Consider the following 23,040-nt stretch of genomic DNA (forward strand, 5'->3'; position numbering starts at 1 on the left):
TTTACATATTTGACGTTTTCCATTGACTTGAATTAATAAAAAAAGAATAATAAAATTATTCTTGAAGAGAGGATGAAAAAAGACGTCTAAAAAAATCTTTCTCACATTATTCAAAAAATTTCTCCTACATATATATATATATATATATTAGTGTGTGTGTGTGGTTGTGTAATGACAACCAATCCGCTCTTATGACAACGTCAAATTAGGCCTAAACGTCACGTCAGTTTGGCTAGCCTGCGACGCGGACAGTTAACCTCGCTCTTCTCGGAGGCAAGAGTCAGCGGCCAGCGACGAGCGCGACGAGCCAATCGCTGCTCGCATTACGACACACCCTTTAAATGCTCGTTTCGTTTATTTTCGAGAAGATCCCAGCAAGGTAGTGATTGATTAAAAATACGTTTATCTCACGAATACCGTTAATAGGATTTTGATGTTCGTCGGCCTATAACCAATCGCAGCACTATGGTGAGATATTTATCCCTTATCTATTATCTACTCTCTTGTCATTCTACACACTTGTAAATAGGTAATTTTACCAATTATTCAACGTATTTAACAATAATTTAATCCATTTCATTATCGTCGACCTTTCCCTCTCACATTATTATCATTATGGATGTAAAAATTATATTCTGAAGTGGGGACACACAATCAACAATATGTCATGAATATATGTACATATAAATCATATCTTCTTTCCTTCTATTCTTTAATTATGTATTCTAGACGGAACAGCAAATGGATTGTGCGTTAGACCTGATGCGGAGACTGCCACCGCAGCAAATTGAGAAGAACCTTAGTGACCTAATCGATTTGGTTCCTTCATTATGCGAGGATCTATTGTCTTCGGTGGATCAACCATTGAAAATTGCCAAGGACAAGGAGTCTGGCAAGGACTATCTTTTGTGTGACTACAACAGAGATGGAGATTCATACAGGTTTGATCTAAATGAATATTTTGACTATGTGGTGATAGAGAGAACAAGGTAGTATGCAAATGCATTCTATATGTTTCTATGCAGATCTCCCTGGAGCAACACTTACGATCCGCCACTAGAGGATGGTTCGATGCCTTCTGAACGACTGAGAAAACTGGAAATAGATGCCAATCATGCTTTCGATCAATATCGAGAGCTCTATTTCGAAGGCGGGGTCTCCTCGGTGTACTTGTGGGATTTGGATCACGGTTTTGCAGCAGTGATTCTTATCAAGAAAGCTGGTGACGGTTCCAAGAAGATTAAAGGCTGTTGGGACTCGATACATGTGGTGGAAGTGCAGGAGAAATCAACTGGTCGCACTGCTCATTATAAACTCACATCGACAGCCATGCTGTGGTTGCAGACCAACAAGCATGGTTCTGGTACAATGAATTTGGGTGGCAGTCTGACACGTCAGGTAAGCTTTTGGAGCATTATATAAAACTACTTGATTTTTGAGCCTACATTCTTCTAGCTTGATGTTTAATTTATATCAGAATAGATAATTGAAAAATGTGCTCACAGGTAGAACAAGATGCTCAGATCAGCGAGACGTCCCCTCATATCGCAAATATCGGCAGAATGGTGGAAGATATGGAGAACAAGATCCGTAACACGCTTAACGAGATCTACTTTGGTAAAACAAAAGATATCGTGAACGGGCTGCGATCGGTACAATCTTTGGCTGATCAAAGACAACAGGCTGCGCTCAGGCAAGATCTTGCAGCAGCGCTACAGAGGCGAAACGCCAATAATTGATCCTACGAACACCAAGAAAGCTTCGATTATGATTGCGAATAAATTTCATGGTATTTATGGATCTTTTAACTTTGCTTGGGATCTTTCAATTTTTCACAGATTTTTTGTATTTTTGGAATCTTTGAATTCTTAGAAATGCTAAATTTCTTACGACAATCTTCTATCTATTTCCGACAAATCTTAAAATTTTTTTGGACATTTGAAAATTTTAAATGTTGCGATCTGAACTTTCTCAAGTCACATAGTATCCACAGAACTTATAGAATTTCTGAAATCAAGTTTACATTATTAAAGTGTGATTTATTACAGCATTTTGTTGCCCAGATATATGGGTCAATTACGGACGCGTTGATTAAACCTAAACAGTATGAAATAATTTGTTTAATATGGAATGAAATAGAATTTATTGTAAATATACGGGAAAGGTGCAACGCGTTTTAGAATGGTAAATTAGATAAAAAAATGTAAAATGCAAAAGAAAGAGTGAGTTATAATATTATTGATATACTATAGTATAACATTTATTACATAAAACACCTCTAAAAATAATTTAATTTTTTTGCAATTCTTTCAGTTTGTATTAAGTTTGACAAATACGGAAAGAAGATAATAAAAAAATTCATAACATTTCATAACATTTTTGTAATGTTTAAAAAAGTATTGTCAATATTTCCTTTATATCTATACTGTTTAGGATTAAATTTAAAAGCGTATAATTAAACGCTGGAACCGATATATGTAAAGTTGGAAAAGGAATATCGCATTTCAACTATTATAAGAAATCTTTGCAAATGAGAACCTTTTTGAAAGCTACACATAGAAATTATAAATTTCTCTTTATTTATATTAATATTGTTTAAATACGAGCGAAAAACTTAAAATTTTTATAACATTTGGATATATTGAAGAATATCCCGTTTACACATTATTTAGAATTAAATTTTAACATAGCTCACACAATCCTCCAAAGGATAGTATATAAAACAATTTATTTACGTAAAAATCCAAAAAGAGCGATTGCATTTTGCATTTGTTATAATAATAATAATGAATCCATATATAGTGCGCAAATAAAAGTTTTCAAATTAAATTTTATTCGTTTGTATTAAATATTTTATGAGTACAAAAATCTGTCAGTACCATAGATCCTGAAGTCACAGATCCTTGATATCGCGGCGGGAAGGGAGAGGGGAGGATACATATGATAGATATATATATTCTGAAATTCCATGGATCTTTGATACTACAAATCCTTGGACTGGTAAGTTATTAGAATCTCAAAGATCGTCAGTACCACGAATCGTTGTATCTCTAAAACAATAACTATTAAGAATTTCTACTCTATCCCGATCTTTAAAACTTCTGAATTTTTGGTATACATGGAGATAAATGCCGACATGTGTATTATTAAAGATTCTTGGTACTATGAATCCTTGAAATCTTGTGTAAACGATTGCGCAACCATACGTTTCGAGAATCTCGCACATTCTGTGATCCATAAGGGATCGCTTAGATTATTCCTTGTAATAAGGAGGCACAAAAATAACGAATAGAATTTGTAAGTACGAAAACACAAGGAAAAGAAAAACATGTTTTTTTACGTTAGTGCCTTTTTTAACACTTTTGAATTACACCACCCCCCGAATATCCATATAAATTATTCTACTATTACATATATTAACTTAATGAGATTGTGTTATTTAACGCTTTTTTTTTGCAAATTTTGAATGATGGCAGTGTGCGGGCGAGTCAGTCTACGAAAAAGAAAAGACATCACCACACATCGTTCCTGTGTGAATATTTTTTCACTATTTCTATACTATTTTTTTTCTTTTTTTGTTTAATTGATTCCTTCTCTTTCGGTTATAGAGTTAACAATCGAAAGAATTATGAACCTGGTCCAACATAGCACACATAGATTACAGACGCTGATTTATTTCTCATATTAATTAATTATTCGATATTTTGTTTATTTCGATTATAATAGATGAGTTTTCGATTTTAATGTCTTCGCCAAAAGATCAGAGTCATCAAGGAAGGCGCGTTATTTCGGATTCCCTTTCATAATAAATGATTAGAAAAAAAGCGGAACTTTACAAGATATATAACTTTAATAAGGAGGGATATATAAGAGGATAATAATTATTAGATATACATCGGAATTTATACGTATATATATTTGACGATTTGGGGTCTTCGTATCCATTTGTTAAATAAAGGAACTTTATTATGTTTAAAGAACCTTTAATCGCTAGGAACATATATTTAAAACCATAATCCTAACACGCTAACATAAAGCTCGGAGATGCGGAAGGATTCTCGCAGCAAATTATAAGCAATCTGAATGTTTTCACATAGGAAAAAATTAAAAATTTAAAAAGATTCAGAATTCTGCTTTATTAAACAATAAAGGTTTCACAAATAAAAAAAAATATTGCGAGGACACCAAATCGAACAAATTCCAAGTCAAAATTTTTCTTTGGGAGGGAGAAAAAACGTATACCTTCCAATGATAACTGTGATTATACACTCTTGTAGTTAATTATCTGCTTATAATTATTTCTAATCATTCAGACTGCACCATCGGAACAATTTTTTTTCATACAAACGATGACACAAGATGGAAAGGATCTATGGGAAAGATTCTTTACGCACACTTGCAAGTTCACACAAGAATCTTCCACTCACAGTTCTTTCTTTTTTACTAATTATAATGTCTAATTAAAAGATTAGATAATTATCTCGTCGAGTGAAAGCAGCTCGTGTAACCTGAAAAATGTTTATTAAAACGAAATATTACAACAAAATGTAATAAAGTCTGAGCATTCGTAAGCCAATTACAGTCTCTGAACATGACGCGATATCGCATTGTGCCGTACCGGCCATATCAAAGCATATGAAATATTATCTTGCATGATCTCGATGTTCTTGGATTTAGAGGTCTATATATACCGCTATCTTAATATCCTTAGACATTAAAACTTTGAGCTTTTATTGTTGATTAAATTCTTATATTTCTAGAATTCCGACAAGTTATTCTTTTCACAATCTTTCAATGAAAAGTATCAAGGGCTTTGCATAGCAAATTCTTTGATATAAAAAAAACTTTATTAAAATTTCTCAGATCTTCCGATTTCGAAATCCATGGCTATCGAGCATTTTAAATTGCTCTTTCTGATTTCTCGTTTAGAAATTAAAGATTAGAATAATGAAATTTTTCAGATTTCGAAATTTTCGAATCTTATAATGTATTAAAAATTTTGAATCGTCATCGTTGAATTCGCAAATTTTTAATTTACAAAAGATGAAATTGTTAAATCCTTTCAGATTCTTAGACAAGAACAAGCATTCAAATTTTCAACTTTTGTGCAATTAGATTGTATTAGACCTAAAAATCTCGAGAACTCAAGTTCTTTCCACAAAAAAAAAGAAAAAAAAAAAAAAAGAAAAAAAAAAAAATTCTTGTAGAGCATTTATATATAAATTCTGTATAGCGAAACGCCAGTCTTGTCTATAATCATTATGAATCGATCATCAGGAAAGATGCTTGAAGTGAGTTGCTTTGTGTCGGGCATCGCTAGCATCCCATTAAAAATTGTTCCGCGCGCGCGCATTAAAGACTCTAGAGTCCTTTTTCCACGACCTCTTCGTATTGGTCTCCAACAATTTTTTTTCTCTCTCTTTCTCTCTCTCATTTTCTCATGTATACTCTCTCACTCACACATATAAGTGTAATAAGTTACAAAGCTGTTGTAAATAATTTCTTTCTCTCTATTCTTTAAAAAAAAAGGTCCAGGATGTGTGACAAGGCTTTCTCAGTTTTTATTTTTCAATCAACTTTTTTCTGAAAAGTTGTCGCCACTTTCTCGTATAACAAACAACGCGTGTGTAAATGTATAAGTTTCTATGTAAATATGTTGTGTGTGTTGTATGTATGCTGTATATCTCCGTTGTTTATGTGTACGTATTAAGTGTATAGAACTGAGTGTACGTATACGCAGTATACGGCTATCTCGCTTTCCCGGATTTGTTCATTTAAATATTGTTGAATAATAATTAAGTAAGCAGAGATGTTACTTCGATAAAAGTCGCTTTTCGCATTGGCGCGTTGCTGTTATTAGGAATTGCTAGCCCGTTTTATTACTTATGTTTTTTTTTCTCTCTCTCTCTCTCTCTCTCTTTCTCTTTCGCTCACTCTCTCTTTCGAATTTCCACTCTCTTCATCATCTTCCTATAGATTTATTATTGTTGTTTATCCTGTTTGACCAATGGTAAAGGTATCAATTGATTGGCTAAGCGGGTGGTTTTTGCTCGAATGTATATTGGGCTTTTTGTCGTCGTAGTTGTTGGGCTGAACACAATTATTTGTCGAGGGAGGTGTTGTTTTTGACGGCGATTACTACCTCCTCACCGCATGCCTTGAGTACAGTGCACTAAAAAATACAATATAAATTTACATATCTAACAAAGTCATAAGCTTAGTGTGGTTATAAGTTTTAGAGAAATAAAAAAGTACACTTTTCTTTAAATAGCATTTTTTTAAATAATGCTTTATCAATCAATAAAAAGGAAACATTAGAGATTGATATTAATTTTAGCCACAATAGTAATGATTGTATATAAAAAGAAAGACTAAAAGTACACATGTTAAGATTTAAAAAAACATTTTTAAGTTGGACAAATTTTTGTAGAAAGGCATAATTAATTGACATAATAGTTACTATAAAATTGAAATTGAGATTTATAGATAGATCAGATTTTTAATATTATATAAGATTTTGTGAGCACAATGTATTTGGAAGTATCTTCTTTTAGCAAATATTGCTATTAATATTACATAAATTATATGATTATTTTTAATAAATTCTTTTATGATAATTAAGAATGTATAATATTTTAAGTCAAGGCAAATTATTCATCTACATCTAAACATGAATCTCTTATAGACTCCTATACATTCTTGTACAACTCAACAATGTTCAAAATAATATTTTAATTAATATTGCAATATTAATTATTGTTGAACAAGCAACATGTAAGGATGTTAATAACAAGTATAATTCATTCATATATGATATATAAAAATATACTTACAAGTAATTCTTTTCCAGACTCATAATCAGCACGTAGCTGTGTTCCCAAGTCGCCATCAGGTATCTTGAGATCTTCGCGCAGTTCTCCATTATCAGCCATCAGACAAAGATAGCCATCGTCAGATATATCTGTAAGCTGTCAAAAAAATTGCGATGTCTTTACATTGTTGATGTTACAATGTAATTTAAATTTTTAAATAGAATGTTTGATTAAAACCTAAATTTAAGGTATTGCAAAGTTTAAAATTGTTAAGGTAACAGGAAAATAGAGAAAAAAAAGAGTAACGTTAAAACATATTTATATAAACATAAGAAAACAATGAAAATTTATTAATTATCTCAAGACTAGGCAAAAGTTGAAAATATGAAAAAATAAACCTGAATTTAAGCTAATTAAAATAACTTTTTACATTTAGCTTGATACAAAATATTAAGAAAAAGAAGCTACTTTACCTGGTAATCTTCCCGCTTAACAAATGGTACATCCATATTGTGTGTGGATGGACAGATATCTTCATATTTCTTGGAGGTAAATATGTCGATACCTACTAAATGAACCTTGGCGTGACCATGTTTGCCAGTTTTAGAAGTCGACATTTCTACAATCTTGCAAGGACGTGACTTTAACATGACAAAACCATTTTTGCGCAGTGCTGAACACTGCATAGGATACGTCACTGAGGCTCCTGAGTCTCCAGTCTCAAAGTGAGTATCCTCGATGTCAGCCATAGTTATTTTATAGATATCTGTGCATAAAATAAGAATTTCATTAAATTTTATATCAGTTCCTCAAAATTCATATCTCCCCTCCAAAAAAAATTAATGCTCTGAAAAAGCTTATATAGCGGTATTTATCAAAATAACTCGCATTATCGCTAGTGATAATAGCAATAACAATTTTAATAATTCTATTTGTTCTTTCAACAATACAATTCTACAGCCTAAGCAGCCTGATGGATTAATATCCGGAAATATATTTTCCGTGCCGGCGACAGTTATAATACGAAAGAAAAAAAAAAAAAAAAAAAAAAGAGGCGACCGAAGCAGCTATATTTTGACATGACAATATTCTCGTTCTTAATGCGAAACGTCTATATATTCTCCACACAATCTAACAATCTCATCTGCATTTCTAGCAGGCCATGCATGGATCATTGGAATTGAAACGGCCGTAATCCGCAATGTATGGTTACACCCGGGCGAGCAGCGTGACCACGTGGCGCGTCGTCGTGAAAAGTTCGCGAGAGGTGCCGAGAGGCGGATCGGGAGCGCGACTAACCAAAGACGTCTCGCGCGACGGGACCGCGAGCCCCGGCGGCGAGTCGATACGCCTCGAGAGAGCTCGTGACAAGCACCGCGACGCCCTCGGACCCGCCGTTCGACCGCGCACAGCGTATTTCGCGCGACGTACAGAAATCGCGGTGAACGGAAGATCGGGCACGAGCACGAGCAGGCGAAGGAGCATGAGCGAGCCACATTGGAAACGCGAGCCGATTATCATTGCGGACGGGTTAAGAAACGGTCCTGGGGCATCGTGGTTACGTGGATACGAACCGGCCCGGCAATCACCCACGTATTCTCAATGTTCCGCCGCTCGCTCGTACAATTAGCACCATTAGTCGAAGCCGAAAGCGAGAACAGCTCGGGATACTCACATGTGATCAAAATGGATACTCTAAGAAGATCGTGTTGCGCCTGCGCGCCACGGGATCGTATTAGGGGTTCACAACGTTGACTGCACGGATGCTCGATGCTCTCGCCGGTCTCTCCAGGCGGCCATTGTCAGCGCCACCTTCTGGTGACGTGTCGAACGTCGCGTTCAACTTTGCCAGCTTTCCATTGGCTCCTGCGTGTGTCATAGACTTGTAAACCTGGTAGACGAGATTCTTCCTGGCTTCGGATCGAATGTCGTATCTTGGGTTTTCGTGAATCATGCCTGATGGTTCCGAAAGGAATTGTCAATGTCACCCCGAACAAGAGATGAAATAAATTATTATATTACGTTCTGTTAATTTTAAATTTTATTTTTATGAATCAGACAGCTACCAACCGGTTGTCACTCGTCGGATTATTTATTATAAAATTGCTGCATCATGTCAAAACCATAGACATGTGAAATATATAGACGGAGCATTAAAACGTTGCCAGGATGAGTAAAGGGGAGATTGAGAGATAGACGTAAACAGGATGTATTGAAATGCGATATATTTAATTCTATTCGGATTCCATTGAATATAGAAATGAATATTGCGACAAGATGAATAAAATAAGATATTAATTATAATGATAAAATTTGTCAAGTATCATGGAAAATGGCACATTGATATTGTTTACATTTTATATGCCCTAAATATACAATGTAAAAAAATGTAACAAAATTCACATTTATGTAGATAACAAATCTTCAGAATTTTCAGTTTTCTCCTCTGTGCTCTCAGATTTTTTTTGCTTTAATTCCCATAAACTGTTTCTCACAAATCTCTTGGCAACATCCTTCTTGATACGTGGCATAAGTGTGTTTCTATCGCTGATTTGCTTTGCTCGTATCATTGCTTTCTTTAATCTCTCATTCTCCAATTTAATTCGATGCTTTGACGGATCAATCCCTGCAAAATTTAATGGTCAACGTTAACATCAATTTAATACTTTCCTTATGTTTTAGAAATCACAATCTTTAAGCACCTTTAGCTCGCAAGTACATCCAAAATAAACTATTAAAACTGTAAGATAACAATAAGTTATATTTAATCTTATTGATATTGGTCAGTTTTTCATATAGTGGAGGATCGCTAACTGATTCCACTACATCCTGGATTTTGAAGGCTGCTTCGCTGAATTGTTGCAGTCTTGCAATTATATTTGTGTCATGTGAAAGTTCCTCAAAATCAGGATCCATGTTTTCTTTATAGATTTACTAATAGAAAATATACGAATATTTCTTTTTATAAATAATATTATTTAAGAAATGCTTTTTCTTTTTACATCACACGTTATGACTACATATAACCTAGAATTTTACATTTTAATAATTTCCGCCTGTTTCTGTTTTAATAAACATAACAAATTTCTTTTCTTTTTGCTTTTCAATATTAATATCAGTTTCTTTTAAAACACAACGTCACTATTTCTTTAAATTAAAAAAAAAACTATTAATAAACCCTTTAACGCATACAGATTTTCATGTACACAGTAATGATACGAAACACATGCTCCTTTTTGAACGCATGCGCAACAGTAGCAAATACAACACGTATATATGTGATGAGGGATACCATAGTTTTAAATTGTATTAAATTATACATTTTTTTAAGTTACGTATTTCATACACATACAAACTATATTAAATTATATTAATTACTTGATTAATTTTACATATTTTTTAAATTCATTTTCTAAAAATTTCTAAATAGTTTTTAAGAAGTTATACAGCACTGTTATTTGAATTATTTAATGCGCATGCGCAGGAAAGAGAATCCCTCTATGAACACTGTTCGTATAGTCTAATATTAAATAGCACTTCGTCATCTAGATATTCATACTTCATGCGCGTAAAATTATGATTTGACAATTTATCAATAGAGAAACAACTCTGACGATTTGACAAAAATATTCTTATAATATATGAGGAATAGTATTTAAAAATTGATGAATTATACAATATTGAATAAAAAATAATTTTGAATTATTTCTTTAATGTCTTAATGCATAAATATTTGCTATATAAGTTATGCTAACAATAAAAATAATTTAGGAAAGGAGAGAAGAGAGAAAAATTTATTGATATTTTATACAATTATTTTATATATATATATATATAAAAAGAAAAAATATATATGTACACTTTTTTTATAAAATATATATTTTACATATTGTATTAACGATCAATCTGAAAAATTCTGTTATCACACCAATCGTTTATTTTTCATACGTCTTTTCTCGTATAAAATTTTTGAGGACACGAATAAAGAGTATATATTTATTAATATAATAAAGTAAATTTTATACATGAAATAAAACTTAATTTAATTTTCTAACAATGGATTTAAAGGTCGCACTGTGTTGAAAATTATACATCACAGAATCAAAGTGCGAAAAATCTATCTACGCGATGTATTATACGAGGTTTATACGCAATGCTTTATATACATATGCGTTTATATGATCACGTCGTTGCACGTGTAGGAAACCGAAATGAACGCATTCTTCCCCTCCGACTACTACCTTCGAGATTTAAATTTAGCACCCTTATTTTTTCATCTCCACGAATATTACAGCAAAGAAATTCAATGGCTTATCCAGGAAAGAAGCATAATTTACAGTAGTTTTAATAATGTAAATTGAATTTTCCAATTGCAAAATTGCAAAAGGATTCCTTGGTCATACGGTTCTATCTTAAATAGAGGAAGAGAAACGTTATTAAATTTATGTTACGCTGTAAACTTGGAATGAACAGAATGCACGAATGAAAAATTATAAAATGAACAATATGATAAAAATAACTTAAATTAGAACGAATGACATTACGCATACACGTGAGAAATTGGCAGGCAAAGGATACATTACGCTCGTATCAGTTCTACATGTTATAGGCTAAATACATGATGTGTTTAAGGCACTTTGTCACCAACAAATGAGCTACGCAATTGCAATTGTCAAATTCAAACTTGAGTCTCGCTGCCGGAGTGATATTTTCGATGTTTCCGGTACTTTTTATAATTTCTATGCGGCATCTGCGAATTTGTTATTGTGTGTTGATGTAACAAAGGATGCTGCGGTGGCGTCAAATGACTGAGATGATGAATCTGGTGAGGTACGGGACTAGCGGTGCCGGCGCTGTAACAATGCACGACAGGTACTGGATGACATTTGTGTGGCGGTTGCTTGCAGTGTGACAGCTTGCGACATATGCTTGTTACTTCCGGCCACCAGATCCACGCGGAGGCCATGATGCCGGCACCAAGAGTCAATACTAGTCGTAATATGAAGAGCTGCAACACGGGTCGAGCAGGTACACGCGGTGCCACTGAGGGCTCCGGTGCTCGGAGCCACGTCTCTCTGAACCACCATTCGTAAAAAGTTGTACTGACAAGGCAGATTATCAGAGCGGCGTAAAGGCAACCGAACATTCCGACGCGAATCAACAGCAGCTTCTGGCGCCGATGGATTTCGGCCGGTGATGATTTACCAGATATCTCACGTTGCTGACGCATCAACGGATTCGTATGGGACGTTGTTAACGCTGTTAAAACTGCTGTCGTTGTCGTAGATGCCACTGCCGCAGTCGCGGCCGACGAAGATGATGCGGATGTCGACGTCGGCGTCACCGTCGGACGTCGTGGCAGTGTGAATGACGCTAGACCCACTAATAGAAACGTTATGCCCAATGATAAATAAACGAATTGTGGAGCTAGCACTAATACGAGTAGAGAGTGCGTATTCTGCTGGCCAACAAAGCAACTTGCTGCAACAGAAAAAAAATATCTTGTGACGTAAATCATTTTTCAAGACATTTATATGTGCGTAATATTGTCTCATTAAGGGAAACAAATTTTTATGAGTCATTTACCTTCCAAAAATTACTTTGTAAATCGACACGTGAGAACTTGTAAAGTTTTACGTTTTGTCAGAAAAACAGTCAATGCTATTATAAGTACACTCAAAAAAATATTTTGCTAATGTAAATAGATTTCTAGATGTCTCAATTAAAATTTATTTCTACTTTTTGTATCTGCTAGAATATTGTTTGTCACGTATAGAATTTATAGCAGCAATATTCTAGCAATACCTCTAGAAAATTTAGATCCCATTGCCAAATATTAATCACAAATATAATTGTCCTTGACAATAGGCCTTAAAGATAGGGATCACAGAAAAATTTTCTGTCTAAATTACACTAATATATAGTACAGATATAAATTCTGTCTCTGTCATTTAAATTGATTTAAGTGCAAAATATATCCAGTATCACAGTTTATCTGTTTCAGTTAATTTTTTACACCTATAAAATTTTTGTTTAAGTTGCAAGATCATTTTTTTGAGTGTAACAGAATATAAATAAGAGCTACAGTTCAGTATATCTAAGATATTCGAGGTTTTTTCAATTCCATGATAAAGTAATTCAAAATCCCAGAAATATAATCTACGAAATAAAGATCGAAGGGTGACGAAGGAATCTCTGATTAAAATCTCTTGTACATGCAAAGTTTCGAGTTTTAAAGTAGCCTCTTGGTCCTATTGGCGGACAGTGACAAGTTGCAGGGCGAGTTTGAAGGTATTTGCATTGAATGTCGCCTGCTAGGAAAAGGAGAGACAGAGAAAGGATCTCGACTAACCGGGTTTGTTCCTTTACATGCATGCATGGATGGCAACTTTCTCGAAACTTGCCATCAGTAAATTGACTCGATTTGACGAAAGTATGCAGATTCGGCAGCGAATGTTATGCCGACGTGTTTCGGATAACACCTTTTGAATATTGACAGACATCGTGTATTTCTGCGTGTTATCATCGTCAAAATGTCTAAATATTTGCGTGTTTAAATCTCTTATTATCTGAAAGCATTCCCTCAGACATCTCGCAATTTGGATATCTGTAAAATAACGTATTAATAAGAACACGCGTAAAGAATTTCGGTCCTGTGCTTCTCACATACCGGGAAAATTTTTATTTCACAACAAAGAATGTGCGGCGGAATCTGACATACTGACGAGTGGAGCGCGTCGCTGACATTCCTTCCGCGATCCACGAATTAACCGCGACTCGGTCCAATTTTATTTCCTTCCTTACGACTGAAAGCTAGTTAAGGTGCGATAAGAACATATGCTAAACACTAAAAATAATTATGTGCGAAATTTTAATAAATGTAAAATATAAAAAAAAATATATATATATATAATACTCCTTTCTAATATAATTAACATTATTATATCTAATTAACATTAATTCACTGCGTATTTACTTATATATGTTATATACCCGTACAATTTCCTCTGCACATTCAAGAATAAGTATAACGATTATAAAAGTAATCGAAGGTTGGGCACGTAGACAGGTATTACTACGTTGTGTGCAGACTGGTCGTTTAATTCAAAGATGCTAATCTTGCTGGTCGCCTTCGAGAATAACTTATCGAGAACATAAACAGGAGAGAGTGGCGTATTAGCATAAAATAGCTGGACCTCAAGCTTGAATTAAGATAAATCGAAAGAAGATGGCAAGGACATATATAGATAGATAGAAATAGAGATAGGCAAAGAGATGAGTGAAGATAAAAAAAAACAATTATCAAAGACTAACAAGAATTCGCGCTGATGATCGAGTTGGAGGATCTCGCGAGGATCCAACTACGCCAATGGCGCAACCTCATAAAACAAACGGTATAACGAGGCGTGGCCGTAAAATCCTCCAGGCACTCTTCTTAGAAGCTGACCAACGCGTTATTGGCGAATGCTGGATTCTATACGAGCTTGATAATTTAAAAATTTGTTAAATTATAAGAGGAATTAAATTATAGACGGAAGATAAAGCTCGAAAAAAATATACATGATTGATCCACGATTTTATAGCACCTCCTCTTCGAGCTTATGTAGTTTTAAACGATGCAATAATATCTACCAGTCAACTCGTCAGCATCGACATCTCTTGTAACCAGTACGGCAATAGTGTGCGTGGCAGGGAGGCCCCAAGCCAAGACGGCGGCGATGGTTGAGAATCCTTGTCCTAAACTATCTTCCTTACAGTTGCCAGTCGTCTTCGTCCACTTTCTGGCCATTATGCACCACCATGCGCATAACACGACCCACCTGCGATAAAAATCATCATATAACACGAAAAAATGTCAAATTACTTGCAGAAACGATCCGTTAAATTTTTCTATAGTTCCGAATATTAAAATAACAAAATGTATAAGGAAACTAAAGGATAAAAAGAAAAGGAAAGTGTAAAAAATGCAAAGAGACGAAAAATTTTTGTCGACGGATGCGAATTTCTCCGGAGGCTTCTCCGAGTCGATTATACGGTGCTGCGGGAGAATTTACTACAGCAGAATAAAAGAAGAAAGAATGCAAGAGAGGTTGAGAAAGAGATGCGGTAGAATAAGCACGAGAGCGAGATGGAATGACGCGAAGCAGTCGAGTGAGCGAGTGTTTGCGCCTCGTTTGACCTGTTCGCGCTGCTTTTCGATCTTGTCGAAGACTCGCGTGATTAATTAGTCGGCTTTTCACCGCAACTGCTCTCTCTCTCTCTTTCTCTCCCTCTCTTTTTCTCGACAGACTGGTTGTTGGAAGAAACGGATTATAGCCGGCACGGTGCAGTTGCACGTGCATGTATATGACACTATATATATATATATATGAGGAGAAGAGGCACTCTTTCTGTCTCACACGCGACCAGCACACCCTGCTGAACCATTGTTCATTTCAGCCTCCAAAAAGGTTCTCAGCGAATAAATGAATAATTCGCTCGTTGCTCTCGGGAATTTTTATCGCAGATATATATCTACATCATAAAACAAGACAAAAATCAGATTACAACTTGTCACTCGTATTTCTCGTAACATAAATACCGTTATTATTAAAATAATATAATTGATAACAGCTTAAGATATGATATATAGTTAACAGTAACATTTGACGTCAATCAACAATCGATGATACTAATAAATTTACAATTAGTTAAAATATAAAAAAATATATTTAAATTAAATTTTTATCCATAAGAAATATCATCTTTATTTTTTAGATTTTCTTCCTCGTGTGTGGAATACCGAAAACCAGTATCTCGTAAGGCGAGTCAACCTTCTCAAGTGTTTGCGGCCGCTAGTATTTACCAAGTGGACAACGGTAGTCGTGTCTCTTCGCGCGGATCTACAACATTTACAGACTCACCAACAGGTAGTTGGTATCACACCTTTACCACTACATATCTGAAAACTTTGTAATGATTAGTCTTTTTTAATAAATATATTTTTAAATAATGTTATTTTTTTTTTTCAAAAGATAGAGAGACGTAATTGTTCTCTTATCAAGAAGTTAAGAACCGAGAAGTGATTTGAGCGTTGAGTTTAATGTATTTATCGGAGGAGACTCCTCATAATAAGAACATTAAAAAAACCGTAAAACTGTGAGTCGAAAGGGATTAGTGCGAAGAGATTCGACCGAGATTCGGTAATTCCCTTTTAACTTATTGCGTTGGAAAAGCAAAAACTCGCCCGACGAATTCCGGTCGTACGGTGATGAATGGAGTGTCGCTATTTTTTGCATTTGTGGAACGTTGATAAAAAAGGAAAGGAAGAAGGATTAACACTTTGAGGTGCAATCGCTTTGCAAACTACGATGAATACCGAGTCGAGTACAAGTTTTAGGGACAAGCTAAAGAAGCTTTGCTTGTAGAAAAGTGACTGAATGTACACACAGACAGACGGAAGGTAATGTAAAGAGGAAAAGAAGTGAAATTGCTTTTGCGTTTCTCGCCTAGCGACATCGATCCGCACGAGTATGCTTAATGCGATTGTGAGGAATAACGAGCTTAATCTCATCAGGGTACGTGTAATAAGGGCGATTAGTCGTGGCACGAGATATCTCTCTCCCTTCTCGTAATCATTGGTACGCACGGTTGGGTGGTCGACCACTCGCACAGTTTCCGTGCAACTCGGACTCTCTGAGCCAAACGGTGGAAGGGAAAGAGGGGAAGGAGGAGAGAGAGAGAGAGAGAGAGAGAGAGAGAGAGAGAGAGAGAGAGAAAGAGACTACCTAACGACTCGCTAACTAACAAAACAAACAAGAGGTAGCTAGTACCCCTCTCATCTCATCTCGCTGATTATATACCCCGCGGGGCTCTATACACGACGGTACCTCCTCTCGCATTCCTCCCCGTTTTCACCCTTTCTCTTTCTTTCTCTCTTTTTCATTCACTTCGTCTTTTTTTCATCATGAATTCGGAAAAATTGAGCGTCGCAGTGTGTCGATGAAGCATCGCATGAAAGAGTCTGTTTATACACGCAAACTTATGTTCATCGTGAGATCCATGTGACGGGACCGACTCGCGTGAGCGATTACGAAAGGTTCTTGAATCTCTTTGATGATAATAAACCAGAGCCGCTCTTTGTATAAACGTAACAATAGAATGCAAATAAGTTCGACCAGTCGTTAAAATTACAAAATACTGTTTGCGATCATTATACGTGCTCTTCTGCATTGTTATTCTGATTAGAAAAATCTTCGGAGTGTCACATAGTTCTCACAATTAGTATCACATTTATATATTCTAACATATCAACATCATATTTATGTTATAAACGTGGACAAAGCTCTCTCTCTCAGATCGCAGGATGCGTTGAATAATGCCAGCGGCTTGTTATCGAGGCTTCGACGGCTCCACCATTCCTGCGGAGCTCTTATCTCGGATAAATTATCGAGAAATTCTCGGATCCGGGTCCTTAAGCTTTAAGGCCCGGCTGGGCATTGAGAGAGAGATGATGGATCAGCTCTTTCCTCGAGCCCTTCTTTCGATTTGTCCTTTTTCCCCTCGTTCCTGAGACGGCCGTCAAACTGTTGGAGCATCGGAGGAAAAGGGAAAAGGGAGAGGAGAACGAAGAAGGGAGAGAAAAGAGAGAAACGGAAACGAAACTGCCGGACTACCTACTACCATGAAGCCCGTACGATCCTCTTTGTCAATGGCGTAGCAACGTCAATTACCGGTTCGATTCTTTGGAGATGGGAGGATCTAACGAGAACTGTGGAACGTCTTTTATACATTAATAATTTTGAATTCAAAGATCTATATATAAATCTGTGCATCGTGATTTTTCATAAAAAAAATAGAGATATAAATAAAACACACAAGTAGAAATAAAATTACACACGCAGAAATAATTCGTAATTTGCTAATAATAAATTATTGGCTTTAATATAAAAGTGAAGTTTACAAGATCAAGTTATGTTTCTATTTTCTAGTGAGAGACTATTTTTATCTTAAATCGTTGCTTTTCACGTAAACTTGATATACGGAAGACTAACACGGAAAAAAGGGCTATAGAAAGCGAGACAGGACAATGCATGTGGCGGGGGTTGCAAGGTTCTATAGGTTCGTGGCTTCGTGGCTTCATGTCCGTAGGGCGCGATGTTTATCGGCTCTTTCGATGTAAATTATGACCATACGCTATACGACCAGTTTACTATACTACGGCTGCACAAAAGTCGGGTCCAGGGTCGGATCTTTACGATACATGTTAACCGTGTTGTGCGATTGTGTGTGTATGTGTGTGTTCTTTCATCTTCTCAAACATAAAAACTAAAATAAAACGTATAAATTAAAAAATTAAAAAATTAAAAAATGAGAAATTATGTGTGTGTGATGATTCGAAACCGACAAAATTTGTAAAAGAAAATCTCCAAAATCTAAGGATTTATATATAGTTGAATTTTTTATGCTTAAACATTCACATAAATTCGAGAATTCATATGACAAGACGATCGAATTTCGCGAAACTCATTTGCATACACAATCTCAACCACAAATTGCATCCACGCATTGTGAATCATCTTGCTCTTTGCTTGGTCCGAGAAGCATCGCTTTGTTCACCTCCCATTCCACTCCTCCCCTGTTTCTCTCTCTCTATCTCTCTCTCTCTCTCTCCCTCTTTCTTTCTTGTTCTGCTTTTCTCGCGCTTTCTTTCTTCGTCTCGAAACAGCTTGCTTTCTCTAAGATGGAATGCCATTGACTCCATGCATATCTGGCAACAAGGTTCCTCTCGACCCACCTTATATATCGGGTGACCTTCATTTATTTCGAAAATTAAAAGGTACGCGAATGTAAGAAAATTGCAAGAGACAAAGACTCTAAAAGAAAAATTTAAAAATCATAAGTGTCAATAATACATAGATATAATGAAAAATTTAAAGACCCTTGAGAGTCAAATTTACAAATATTGATAATTTAATGAAAATATAAATGATCGAGAAATAATCATTCGCAAAGCTTTTTATACAGCTTGAATTTTAAAAACTCTTTTTTAATTATAAAATTTGATCATCCCTAATTACAAGTCAAAAATACACGTGTACATCATATGAAAAAGATTTTTTCTGTAAAATGTACTTTGAGATTTTTTTATCGACGTAAATCTGACGAGGTAGAAATCTATTTTACATAACACGAGAGTAATGGATTATCGAAGTAAACACGGGTGGACACAGATGATTTTTTACTTATACCACCCGTTAGACGAGTTAAGATGAGCCTCTCAGCATAAACGGGATGAAATGGGATGGGACGAGATGGGAGTCAGAGGCTCGTTAGCGGCACGAGGGGAGTCAACACTGTTGCCAGATTGTTATCCCTACCTCGGACGATGCAGTCTCGCCGTAGTGAGGCGAGAGTGCAACAAGGCGCTCCGAAACAGCCTACAACTTCAAAACGCGTTATACGGGTATCCTTCGGTTCTCACATCTGTACGTAATTAAAATCGAGCAATAAGAAAGCCTGCCAAAATTCCTCCTTCGCCAATTGAAACGTCAAAAAAATAAACGATCTGCATCTTGCGTTATTTATGGATGCAATAAATTAAAATAGTTAGAGATAATTATTATTCAAAACAGTACAGCTTATAATTATTTGTTATTTCAAAGAATGTAAAACGAAAGACTTACCAAACAATCGCAGCATTTCCAAAGTAATAGAGTAATAGAAAAACGACGGCGCAGTAAGGATTAGCTAAACCATCTTGCGTGAGATACTGTTGTTGCTGTTGGGCCACGACAATTTGTTCCTGTGGATGTAGGGGAATTGCAGGCGTACAAGCGACGTTCAGCCGGCCAGCGGCTAGTCGGATCACATAACCGATTGCAACTACCGCATGGCAGATCGTCAAGAAGATTATTGCACGTTCTGCAAATTTTAGTTTATTATTAAAAATAATACTAAATCAAATCTTTAATTCGATCGTCTTAAAAAAAGCGATGTTCGAAAAATGTTAATGCTACAAGCATTAAGCTCGAATCTTTTTAAGATCTCGAAGTTGAAAAGAATTCAAGCTAAAATAAAAATGACAAAACTTATCATTGAAGGTGAGAATGTTTCTATTTCGGAAAAGATATAAGATATAAATATAAAGAATTTTTACCTGCGGTAGTGGTCAGTACAGGCTGTTTGCGCGGCTTTAGAAGTGTCAAGATAGCTATCACGACGGAGATGAGGCATACCGTTGTAAATACAGCCATCCAGGCCTCTGTAAGCCCCTTGTCCTTTTGGGACCACAGAATGTCGGCGTCGCAAGCGGCGGCGCATCTTCCAGAGCGATTCAGAAAGATGTACAATCCAGATTTAGCGTACCAGGAACAGCCCCAGGGTCCATTGCTGGCGCTCACTGCCTGAACAGATGAACAAGAATAATTATATTTACATATAATAAGACGATTGCCACATAATAATTTTTTTACATGTATATAATAATTTTTTACATAATCGATTGAACTTATTGTTAAATACCTGGATGGGATTAGCTGGCCCAGGCTCGCCCGGTCCTTCCATGCACATGTGTTGGTGATTGTTTTCCGGTGGAAATTTAGAGCAATTTAATGCAGCAGGCCAAGGAAAGCCAAATCCCTGAAGCACCGGAAAGCAACGGGCTCGTACTTGTTCGCATAAACCTCGGCAGGGTCCGATGGGTGCAGGGACCTTTTCGGTACACATTGGTGCATATACCGAACACAGAAATAGATGCAATTGCGCACTGCAACAAGTTACATATATTACTGCTCTTTTGTATTGCATATAGATAGCTGTAACGTCGTTAAGGTCTAAAATATAATATAAAGAAATAATTTTCTCTCTTTCTTCTCTTTTCTCAAAATTTATTTTTATTTTTTTTCTGACATTTAGTTGCTTTTGCATGCGAAAAATTTATGTTTGACATTTAGATTTATCTACTATATAAGACATTTATATTTACTGCAAATGACATGTAAAAAAAAAAAAAAAAGCATTTACCTGCATCCATATTGAATAAGCGGGCTAAACGTTTGTAAAACAAAATCGGCGTCGCCTTGAATTTCGTGACCAACTAGATTCGGCATAACAGTGACATTGTAGCCGAGACCGCGGCACATCTCGATTCTGATCGGTTCGCAGGCGCCGTGCGCGCACCATATTGCACGGATTAATGTCAACAGCAAGATCCAACGCATTTTCCGTTCTTCAAATTACAATCGTAAGGGCTACTTTGAATTTTGCGCCGTGCATGCCACCCATCGTCGATCGATCGACATTATACTGAGGTATCGGTTCTGCATATGTAGAGATATCAATTTGAGACTATCTGAAAAAGCATAAAACAAAATACAAAATAAGAAACATTAAACGACATATATAAATACATGTTTGATAAAATTTCGCTTAATAAGCACTCAGTTTAATTAAAATTTGACAAGAAAGAATTTACATGATGGAAATTTAATGGAAAAATGTATCGAAAAAGAAATATACTTAAAAATATATGAAATCTGAATTGAAAAGTTGAAATTTAATTATGAGACATGCCTTCTAAATTAATGAAGATATAACTCTGCCCTCTTCATTGAACCGGAACTTCTTCCTTTTCTTAATTACGGTCCTGTCACAGCTCCATTTAAAGAGCTGTCAAATCCGAGCTTGACTTAACGAGTAGTTTAATTAACTTGTTTGTGCATTAAACGAGATTAATTGGCTTCTTTCTCCAGTGCGGATTCGACCTTGGTTTCAACTTAATCAAGATTCAACGACCGGACAACCAGATCTCTCAACACGATAACTTAATTTCACTCTGTCCTCCGTGATATAAATTGCACTCTTGTCGTATAATTTATTTTTTATACTATCAATTTATATAATCATAGTAATCTATTAAATAATGAACGTCCCTTTAATCGTTCCAAAACAGATTTTGTTGTTTTTCTTTCCAGAAACAGGTACAGTTTGCATAAACGCGCACACGTACACGCTCACGCACACACGGACACACGTGCACGTAGATATCGAAATAATAAAATTAATCACAATTCAACGTGACATTTGACGAAAGATGCAGGTTTCGACGCGTTCAAAAGGAGCGCGGCAGCGCAACTTCGGCTCCAACGCAGTGAATCACAAAGGTGGACGCTGCATAATCGGCTGCCTTCTTCGTCGCGTGCCGTCTCCTTCAAACGCGCATCATCAATCGCCAATCACGAAAGGCGATCGCGCGTGCTACGATAATCCTGCGGACGAATCATCATGAATGATAATTAATCAGACTGACTTGCGCGCGACCTTCCTCCTCGAAGGTTTCCGTACGACTAAACGCTTACCCACGATCGCGCCCGTCTGCTTATCCCCCTCCTTCTTTGTTTGTCTCTTTACAGGGTCTTCTGGTTTCTCCCGCCTGCCAGGATTTCCGTCCCGCTTGCGTTCACGCTTGTCCGTATGGCGATCAAATCGATCTATTCGATCACTTCGCGTTTCATATGCAGATTTCATTTTATATGTATATAATATATAACATTAACATTACGTATATAATTAATATTATTAATTATATACTATTAATATTATATATATAATATTATTAATTGTATTAATTATTATTATTAATTAATTTACATTATATTAATTAGAATTTATAGAGTTACTTAAGAAAATTTAACTGGTTGAATGAAATATGCATGGCAAAAATAGTAAAGAAACTTGTCAAAGACAAATTGTATCGGTCGCGAAATATTTTGATTAAGCATAAAATCATGGGGAAAAATGTTTGACAGAATTGTTGTATAGGAAAAAATTTCTCCCTTGTTTTAGCAGCTGCTACATCTATGAAAAATCCATCGGCGGGACTAGAAGGCAAGGAAGAGCAACAGTCACGTTCTCATTATCATATCCTGATGTTTGGCAGCAGTTAGGCTGGTTTTATGGGCTGTATTTTCTTGGTATAATTGGGCTCGCAGCGCGCTCGGATCCCCCTCCAATTTTCGTTTCTCATCTCGTTCTGTCATCGGGTCCTCGCGCCTTCTCCTCGGTTGTCTGGCGCGCTCCGGCATTTATTACAGGGTGGCCGTATCCCCCTTTTCTTGCTCCAAGTAGGATGAAAAATTTATTAGATTACAGACAATGTAAACAACGTGTGCAAAATTTCTTTCCTCTTGAAAATTCAAACGTGCCTTCTCGCTCGCACGTGGCAGATAATCTCGTTCTTGTAATAGCG

At 35.8% G+C, this 23,040-nt stretch overlaps 4 protein-coding genes across 6 annotated transcripts; 1 reads left to right on the top strand and 3 right to left on the bottom strand.

Moving 5' to 3' along the window:
• The first annotated feature begins 93 nt into the window (after positions 1-93).
• On the top strand, positions 94-3,310 carry Cpb (F-actin-capping protein subunit beta). Its single transcript, XM_072889460.1, has 4 exons — positions 94-468; positions 730-941; positions 1,026-1,398; positions 1,506-3,310. Exons 1-4 carry the CDS (start codon positions 466-468, stop codon positions 1,737-1,739), a joined length of 822 nt encoding a protein of 273 aa, XP_072745561.1. The 5' UTR covers positions 94-465; the 3' UTR covers positions 1,740-3,310.
• Positions 3,311-5,906: 2,596 nt separating this feature from the next.
• Positions 5,907-8,591, bottom strand: Eef5 (eukaryotic translation elongation factor 5). 2 transcript variants are annotated; one of them, XM_072889462.1, is made up of 4 exons: positions 8,488-8,591; positions 7,286-7,578; positions 6,834-6,968; positions 5,907-6,172 (listed from the first exon to the last, which is right to left on the bottom strand). In XM_072889462.1, exons 2-4 carry the CDS (start codon positions 7,559-7,561, stop codon positions 6,101-6,103), a joined length of 483 nt encoding a protein of 160 aa, XP_072745563.1. In that variant the 5' UTR covers positions 7,562-7,578; positions 8,488-8,591; the 3' UTR covers positions 5,907-6,100. The 2 variants fall into 2 exon arrangements, with proteins under 2 accessions (XP_072745563.1, XP_072745564.1); XM_072889463.1 differs by having other exon boundaries at positions 8,387-8,524.
• A 429-nt stretch (positions 8,592-9,020) lies between these two features.
• Positions 9,021-10,053, bottom strand: LOC140664396 (nuclear nucleic acid-binding protein C1D). 2 transcript variants are annotated; one of them, XM_072889465.1, is made up of 3 exons: positions 9,852-10,053; positions 9,515-9,746; positions 9,021-9,438 (listed from the first exon to the last, which is right to left on the bottom strand). In XM_072889465.1, exons 2-3 carry the CDS (start codon positions 9,726-9,728, stop codon positions 9,218-9,220), a joined length of 435 nt encoding a protein of 144 aa, XP_072745566.1. In that variant the 5' UTR covers positions 9,729-9,746; positions 9,852-10,053; the 3' UTR covers positions 9,021-9,217. The 2 variants fall into 2 exon arrangements, with proteins under 2 accessions (XP_072745566.1, XP_072745565.1); XM_072889464.1 differs by having other exon boundaries at positions 9,515-10,053.
• A 679-nt stretch (positions 10,054-10,732) lies between these two features.
• LOC140664776 (frizzled-4-like) lies at positions 10,733-23,039 on the bottom strand. The gene is made up of 8 exons (XM_072890246.1): positions 22,151-23,039; positions 21,366-22,060; positions 20,817-21,144; positions 20,316-20,559; positions 19,951-20,197; positions 19,478-19,715; positions 14,445-14,632; positions 10,733-12,293 (listed from the first exon to the last, which is right to left on the bottom strand). Exons 3-8 carry the CDS (start codon positions 21,011-21,013, stop codon positions 11,491-11,493), a joined length of 1,917 nt encoding a protein of 638 aa, XP_072746347.1. The 5' UTR covers positions 21,014-21,144; positions 21,366-22,060; positions 22,151-23,039; the 3' UTR covers positions 10,733-11,490.
• Between the last annotated feature and the right edge of the window lies 1 nt (position 23,040).

Source organism: Anoplolepis gracilipes, chromosome 4 (assembly GCF_047496725.1).
Source record: "Anoplolepis gracilipes chromosome 4, ASM4749672v1, whole genome shotgun sequence".
Classification (NCBI taxonomy): Eukaryota; Metazoa; Arthropoda; class Insecta; order Hymenoptera; family Formicidae; genus Anoplolepis; species Anoplolepis gracilipes.